The sequence below is a fragment of the Argentina silus genome (assembly GCF_951799395.1).
Source record: "Argentina silus genome assembly, chromosome: 22".
NCBI lineage: Eukaryota > Metazoa > Chordata > Actinopteri > Argentiniformes > Argentinidae > Argentina > Argentina silus.
Genome location: NC_139676.1, coordinates 6,608,278 through 6,616,836, shown reverse-complemented (window position 1 = coordinate 6,616,836; position 8,559 = coordinate 6,608,278). Strand labels below are relative to the sequence as shown.

Genomic DNA, 8,559 nt, shown 5'->3' with positions numbered 1-8,559 from the left:
CCTCCATCTTGATATATTGATACATACAAATATAAATAAATACATATAAAAGAAGGTCCCCATATCTTCTCCACATGCGTTTTCTAGGGGGTTCATGCAGGAACCTCAGTTAATTTGAAAACTGTCAATTAAAATGTCAATACAAGAAAATGTCAATACAATGCAAATACAAATGCTGATCTTTTCAATCTCAAAACAGTGTATAATGTGTTATAAACAGTGTTATAATGTGTCAATATGAATGGCATTACACTGATTCTAGCCTAATATTCTTCATTGGAGACCTGATGAAAAACTGGTTAAAATGAATACAGAAAAGCATCAGTAGACAGAGCTCATTCTTTATTAGTTGGTTCCCATGGGGGGCAGCCAGTCAACTGAACCCCCATACATCAGTGGAGGCTGGTGGAAGTAGAAATCAGAGGACGGGCTCATTGTAATGCATGGAATGGAATGAGGAATGGTATCAAACACAGCATGTCAGATAACAAGTGTGTTTTGATACCATGATACCATTCCTCATTCCATTCCATGCATTACAATGAGCCCGTCCTCCGATTTCTACCTCCACCAGCCTCCCCTGCCATACATTCACTTAGCAACAATGATACAGCACATTTTTACAAATGTCATCTTTACAATAGTAGTATAATGTGTCATACAGCGCTACATACAGACACTCCTGGGTGGTCTAGGTCGCCACTATCCGGCCATGCTGCTAAACAGGAAGTACGCCTCTTTCTCTACTAAAATATAAATCGAAACACTATCCCTGACCCCTAAACGGAACATTGACCTCTCTCCTAACCCTAACACTGAATTAAGACAGAATCACTCATTAATGTGCTCATCGATTTAAACGAGATAGACCATTTTGACGTTGCAGCATGGCTGTATAGTGACCTGTTCTACACTAACGTGGTGCAGTCATAGCTCCCTAGGTGACACCGACGATTACAATGCTCCAATCACATGGAAAGATAAGAATGATGTTTATGTCTGTGGCTCAATTCCAATATCACACTGGCATACTACAAAGTCCTGTGTACTGGCCATGTTATTCCAAGTAGTATGCTTGTGTGAATATTGGAATAAAGCCTGTGTTCCAATATCCACACTAGCAGACTACTCAAGAGCGAAGGAAATTCGATTCAATTCATTGCAACTATATTCGTCCCCTTATGACATTCAGAGGAGCACTGCGTGCAGAAGTGGAGTGAGTTACTGACCCTGCGTTCTAAGTAGTATGTTTGTGTGTAGTATATTGGGATGAAGCCTATAGGGTTAACGATGGAATGGCATCATGGGTGGTGTTTGCGGTGAGGCGGGAGCCAGTCAGACAGGGAACAGAGGATGTTACAGTCCCTGTGCCGGGGCCATCTCCTGCTGGTCTGCAAGCACTGGCGATCTCTCTCCACATGAGGGCGCTATAACAGAGAGCAATTCAGCAGCGTTAGCGTCTATGATGAGAATTTTGCTGTATTGTAATTCTGTTTAACACACTCATTGGTTAAGTGTATCATGTGTTGCATTCTAATGCACACATTCACTCTCTCTCTCTCTCTGCACACACATACACATACACACACACACACACACACACACACACACACACACACACACACACACACACACACACACACACCTACCTCCTCACTGGTAGAACTTAATCTCTGCGTCCACGCAGTCAAAGAAGAGATCTCCCAGCTCTTCCCCTGGCAGGTCTCCACTGAGCAGGGCAGAGATGTCCTTCAGACACTGGCTCTCCAAGTCCCTCAGGATCTCCTGTAGGGCAGACCATTCCTCCTGGGGTAGAGAAACACACACACACAAACGCACGCACGCACACAGACACGCAAGCAGGCATGCGCACATACACATACACACACACACACACACACACACACACTGTATAGTGTTTGTATGATCATACAAATCATATTCATGCCCATTTCAAGTTTCAACACAGTGCATAGGAATTTATTAGTTCATACACCAACACATAAATGCAGAAAACTCCAGGAGGAGTTCTCCCCCTTACAACGCTTTGACTGTCTGGAAAGGCGCTATATAAATGCAATAAATGTATTATTATTATTAAAACTGAAATATCCATAGCTTATTATCATGACCTATTTAACCCCCTGTGTCCCTACACACCGGATTGGTCTCCATGGTATCTAGCGCCCCCTGGTGGGCCTTGTAGAGGTCGTGGCGGCGGTCCACCTGACTCTGGAAGCGTGGCTGCTTCTTAACGGGGTCGTCTGGGCCGTACTGTGGGGAGACCACCCTCGACACTGGGGTCATACACTCAGAAAAGACAAAAGGCTTGAAAACAGACCTGCCAAAGGAGGGGTGGGGGGGCAGGTGGTGGTGGGGGGGGGGGGGGGTAAGACAAAAAGGGGAGAGAAGATGGGAGGGGAAGGGTGGTGAGAGGAGGAGAGAAGGGGAGACAAACGAAACAGAGAGAGAGAGAGAGAGAGACTCCTATCAAGACAAAGTTCTGCCCACAGGGGGGAAAGAGATAGGAGATAAAGAGATAAAAGGGGAAAGAGAGAATCTGAGTCTGAATCTAAACCACTTAAAGATCGCCCTGAGGGTGTCAGACTTTCGGCCTGATTCCAAATGAAATGATTGCCCCCTATGCTGCACCCTTGTTGACTGACTCTTTGTACCGTATATTTGAAAAGGATTGGGATTGGTAGTGTGAACATTAATCTCATGGTGATAGCTACACCTTGACCTCTGGTTGGCTTGGTGTTGCTTCCACCATTTTTTCTCACACCCAGTAATTTTAAGTCCACAAGAAGCAGCCAACAAGGACCTAGGGAGTAGGGGGTCAGATGTTGGTTTGGAACTAGGCCCATGACGCACCTAGATGGGTCTGAGGGGACAGTGAGCAAGTGTACTGTATGTATAAAGTAGAGAGTAGGTTAATAGGGGTTCATTTGGAACTAGGCCCGGTGACGCACCTGGATGGGTCTGGGGTGGCAGTGAGGAAATGTATGCAGGGCATGCTGGGGTCCCTGGGCAGGATGGACACCATGCTGCCTGTGGTCCTGAACCCTCCAGAGTCCATACAAATCCCGCTGGGCTTGTCCCTCAGAATTGACATCATCACCTCTGCCGTCACTGAGCCTGTAGGAGAGGAGAGAGACTATGACATCATCATTCAGATCCTGCTGGGCTTGTCCCTCAGGATTGACATCATCACCACTTCGCAGTCACAGAGACTATAGGAGAGCAGAGAGACTATGACATCATCAGCATCATCTAGGAGGAGATTACCATTTTATATTTTATACTATAACTAGAGGTATAGCCAAGCAAATTCCTTCAACTCAACTCAAATGCTGCACATAACATTTTATTTTTTCACTCTTATTCAACACACTGATGTACAGTACAGTGAATCACTTGTCCTGTTCGAACTACAGAAGCTCTGGTCTTTCCTTTGATGTAAGAACAGAAAGTATTTACTAGTTGTGCTACTGTAAGTAATATCGATCTTGCCCCCCCCCCCCCCCACCCTAACCCTAACCCCCCCCCTCACCCTAACCCTAACACCCCCCCCACCCTAACCCTAACCCCCCCCCCCCACCCTAACCCCCCCCCCCCCCTCACCGTCGTGTTGTTGGAGCAGCTGTGTGCCCCCGTGGTAGCGCTGCTTGGCCAGTTCCATCCTGGCGGGGGGGTTCTCTGGGCTGAACACCTGAGAGAAGCTGAAGTGCCCCTCCCCGCTCCACCAGCCCTGGGCCTGGGCCACGCTCCGCAGCTCCGGGTGCTCCACGGAGATCTCCGTCCCGATCGTCAGCTGGTTGGAGATGTTCTTCACCCCCTCTGACGACAGGAATCGAAATTCATGAATTGAAATTCACCCGTTATTTTCTATGATCACTGAACCCTGGATTTTAGAGTGTGTGAACCATGAAACCTTGGTTTTATGCTGCCAATAATTTCAATTTACAACCCTCCCCACCCCCCCTCATCGGAGGACCTAAGTACTTTGTTTGTTTTATTTATTTTTACATATATTTCAATATATACACCAATTTCAACTGTAATACTGGGATTGAAAGACTATTAAAGAATATATTGTTCATAACATTGGGAAATATAAATGATAAACCCTGTTAAAAAAGAGATATCTTCTGAATCGTTCTGGGCCTTTCCACACAATGAATGAGCTTCAGTGGTGCAACAACACCTATGTTTCCTGACCTGTGACCTTCTGCGCCACCCACAGCCTGCCGGCGGTCTCCAGGACCCAGGCCTCGTTACGGTCCACCAATAGGAAGGTGTTGTGGTAGCTGAAGGGTTCAGGGTCCTCTCGACACGGCCCCCCCTGACCGTGCTGCTCCAACAGACCCGTGATGACGCTCACCGCCCCCCAGGCACTGTCCCCCCGCTCCAGACCCAACCTGTCAATCAAACGTCACATTGTTATTACACAGTTATACAGTAACACTGTTACAACCATAGAGGTATAAGAATGTGTTCTATATTATCTCTGTGGTTCTTATTATACTATTACATATACATTTGCTGTGGAGCCTACAGTGGTTTGTTTAGACAGAGATGAGCATATAAGGGTATTTTTGACATTGTTATGCCATGTTTATAACCGTGTAATAATGTGACACACTCATGCATGCACACACACACACACACTGCTGACTACTTACCGGACCATGTCCATCCCCAGGAGGGCCTCTCCAGGGGTGACAGGCTCACGGGTCCAGACCGCCTCGTTCCCGATGCAGACCCCGTGTTCATTGGCCCCCATCTCGGCCCCCCACAGCCAGGCTGGCCGGCTCAGGACCACAGCATGGGTCTGCTCTGCCTGGGGGATCTGGATGTACGTGCACTGCAGAGAGAGAGAGAGAAAGAGAGAGAGACACAGAGAGAGAGAGAGAGACATACACAATAAATCCCAAACTACAGTACTACTGCACAACTACATTGATTATTTAAGCAGTTTAGCAGACTCCTTCACACTCACCAGTACAACAACTCTAATCAGATTTGTAGTAAGGTAATTAAGCTTCAAGCCAACCAGAGAGGCTGAACCACCACCATGGAAGGGGGCAAGTGTAGCTATTGAGACACACCAGGGGAGGCTGGTGGAGGTAGAAATCAGAGGACGGGCTCACCATTCCACATTCCATTCCATACATTACAAAGAACCCGTCCTCTGCTTTCTACCTTCACCAGCCTCCACTGAGACACACCCAAGATACACTGACTGGAGGCCTTACTTCCACCACCATAGTCCACAGTGGGAGGAAAGGAAGTAAGTAACCTATTGTAACCTAATACTTTACCAACTGAAACACAGCCTAAGTCCGCTACAAATGAGGCCTTACTCTACCTCCGCCATGGAAGAGAGGTGAAGTTGGGGGAGGCTGGTGGAGGTAGAAATCGGAGGACGGGCTCATTGTAATGCATAGAATGGAATGAGGAATGGTATCAAACACAACATGTCAGATAACATTCCAATAACATTGAGCCTGTCCTCCGATTTCTACCTCCACCAGCCTCCCCTGGGTGAAATACCCCTGGGCTCTTACCTCCACCACGGTCCCAGGTGGGTGGGAGGCAGCAGGGTAGTAGACCACCTCCTGAACCTCATCTCTGGGCCGGTCAGAGTTCTTCCCAAAGATCACGTGGTCATTGTGGGAGCCGGGGGGCAAAGATACAAAACAGTCGCAAGAGACGGGTGGCTCTGCCATGCTGTAGGAGAGAGGGGATGAAGCATAGAGATCAGGGCAGGGGAGGCTGGTGGAGATAGAAATCGGGGGACAGGCTCATTGTAGTGCATGGAATGGAATGAGGAATGGTATCCAATATCATTCAATGCATTACAATGAGCCCATCCTCCGATGTCTACCTCCACCAGCCTTCACTGATAGAAATACAGTATACATACATATAAATAATACATATATAACTGTATAATCTCTATGGGTTTAAGAAGTAAGCTAGGGCAGCACAGTCCTATCAGAGGAGAGGAACTGGCAAAACTGGAGTTAGATAAATAAATAAGTTTATTAATTGATCATTTCAAGTCAATCAACTGCATACAAAGACTTCAAACACATTTATATCACTTCCACTATATCAAATTAGTAAAATCTGTTTTGATAGTGTGTCCTATTCATTCATCTTTTCACACAATACGATTTGGATATATTGGTCATATTGACATATTAACACTGTGAATCCAGCCATCTTCAGAGAAAGTCTTAGATCTCATTCAACCGGTGAACTTGCCCTATCCCATGCCCATCCCATCCCTTCTCAACCGAGAGATTATGGGAGGCAGTCTTGTGCTCTCCACTTTATTCACTGTCTGTAATCTTCACAAATCCGAATCGTTATTATGTCGGTCGTTCTTGTCAACATCGGATATTTTGTAACGCAAACCTGACCGGTGAATTTTGGAAATAATGTAACCGATGTGACCGACTACTGACCGGAGAAATTATTAAAAGCGGCTTCAGTTGAATGTTTATTCAAAGACAGATACACAGGCCTATCTGGTAGTATAGCGATACACCCGTACTGTCATTTAGGAGATAACACCCTAAATGCGGAAATAAACGACTGTCATTACACTCCGATCTAAGGGCTGGCTGTTATTATTATTATCGGTTGAACGATAGGGTTACTGTATCTAGTGTAATGTTTCAATCTGGCTGTAAAATCGTTACCTTTTTATTCGCAAGACCCGACTGTGCCAGCTAGCTGCGAGAAGGTAGGTTGTAGGGATAGCCTACAGTATCACGTGATCGCATTCAAAGGTCTGCATTTAAAGGTCTCGTCTCGAGTAGGCTATTTATTACCAAGTAACTGTCTGTGACCAGCGAAAACATAACAGTACAGCCGAGAGTCAAGACAGGAGTGTATGTATGCAAAACAGCCTCCAAATGATGGGTCGGGTTGCAACATGCGGACAATGGTGAGAGTGCGTTCCATTGTTTCGAGTAACAAGTTGTTCTGGAAAGTGGAAACATTCGTTTTGCGAGAGGACATTTATAATCTCAGCTGGTTTTGAGTCCTCTATATTCTGTTATTATTATTGTTTATCTGTGGGTATCCATGGCTGTTGGCCTACATTAGAATCTATTGATCTTCCACTTCATTTTTTAAATGTTACATTATACATGGTGCAGTATACACATTTGTGTCTTGTTTAGTGTCAACTATGATCCCTTTCATTCAAGGAATTGCCTAAGAAAAGGTAATTGACCCTGACAGGTTGTTACTCTTGCACTCTTCACTATGAATCACCTCTTCACTATAAAAGCAACAGTTAGGTTAGAGGCCCTTTAGGCAGACAGACACTCCCAAGACAATGGTTGTATTCCAAAAAACATCCATAATAGCATATCACTTTTACGAGTTATATTTGCACGTAGTTGCATTCCAGAAGGTGTTCTAGTGTGGAACTGGCCACCCAGCCCTAGGCATTATGACATCTGTCACCTGTGTCAATCTGGTGTTGAAGATTAAGACTTTATTGGAAATGGTGTGAACAATGAACCTGCCAAACAGCATTTCAGCAACACACACACACACACACACACACACACACACACACACACACACACACACACACACACACACACACACACTCACACCCACACCCACACCCACACACACACACACACACACACACACAGATCACAAACCTGAAATTAAGTTTAGTCGTCGTCAACATTGTCATCACCATGCCCTGTTGCTTTTATCAACAACAATTCAATGCTATCCCCTGTGTGGCACCGGCCTAACAGTGATGTCACTCACAGACAGAGAGGGGCACTTAGTAAAATATGAAGACAAACATGCGTGTAGCGTGTAGGTTTTGGCTGCAGTTGTAGTTTTCACAGAGCACCTGGAGGAGGTATCCGGGCCCAGCTATGCCCAGCTTACTACGGGGTGTTGAGTGGTTGAGGGGGAAGAGGATGTCTGAGCAGGACGGTGCTGAGAGGTGATTCCTTGTGGCATCGGTGTGCAGCTCACTAGGAATGTGCATGTGAAGGCAGCACTTCAGGATGAAGATAGCTCCATGTGTAGTGGAGGTGGTTTGGAATCATCTTCTCGCATAGCCCTGCCTGAGACATGTAAACTCATGTGTTGCTCTTGGGCCTTGAGTATGTCCTCTTGGCCTAATGGTAGATGCTTGGGTCTTCGAACCCTGTCTGTCACATATGCACGGACTGATCTACGATCAGCGTACCCAACACAAAACATTGAAAGTTGTACTTGGTAAGATTTGGGGAAAAACGCAAAAGTGGTCCGAGACAAGCCTGGAAGCAACCTCACTTACTAGACAGCCTTAGTAGACAGCCTGTTACCTGAACACTATTTAGTTACTCCCCTACACACACACACACACACACACACACACACACATACACACGCACACGCACACACACACACACACACACACACACACACACACACACACACACACACACACACACACACACACACAGCCCTCAGGCCTTTTATCTCCTAAAGTGTGCTGACAACCGCCTCACATCCTGTCTGTGA

The 8,559-nt window shown here is 46.1% G+C and overlaps 1 protein-coding gene across 1 annotated transcript; it reads right to left on the bottom strand.

The window, feature by feature from the left end:
- Positions 1–503: 503 nt before the first annotated feature.
- Positions 504–6,766, bottom strand: scrn2 (secernin 2). The gene is made up of 9 exons (XM_083694019.1): positions 6,714–6,766; positions 5,571–5,733; positions 4,686–4,867; positions 4,222–4,421; positions 3,625–3,840; positions 2,973–3,138; positions 2,161–2,341; positions 1,650–1,806; positions 504–1,427 (listed from the first exon to the last, which is right to left on the bottom strand). Exons 2-8 carry the CDS (start codon positions 5,730–5,732, stop codon positions 1,654–1,656), a joined length of 1,260 nt encoding a protein of 419 aa, XP_083550145.1. The 5' UTR covers position 5,733; positions 6,714–6,766; the 3' UTR covers positions 504–1,427; positions 1,650–1,653.
- Between the last annotated feature and the right edge of the window lie 1,793 nt (positions 6,767–8,559).

Coding starts and splice junctions, on each gene's coding strand:
- scrn2 (XM_083694019.1), bottom strand. CDS start 5,732: ATGGCAGAGCCACCCGTCTCTTGCGACTGTTTTGTATCTTTGCCCCCC. Junction 3,841..4,221: donor GGTGGCGCAGAAGGTCACAG/GTCAGGAAACAT, acceptor TCCTGTCGTCAG/AGGGGGTGAAGAACATCTCC. Junction 1,807..2,160: donor ATACCATGGAGACCAATCCG/GTGTGTAGGGAC, acceptor TCTCTACCCCAG/GAGGAATGGTCTGCCCTACA.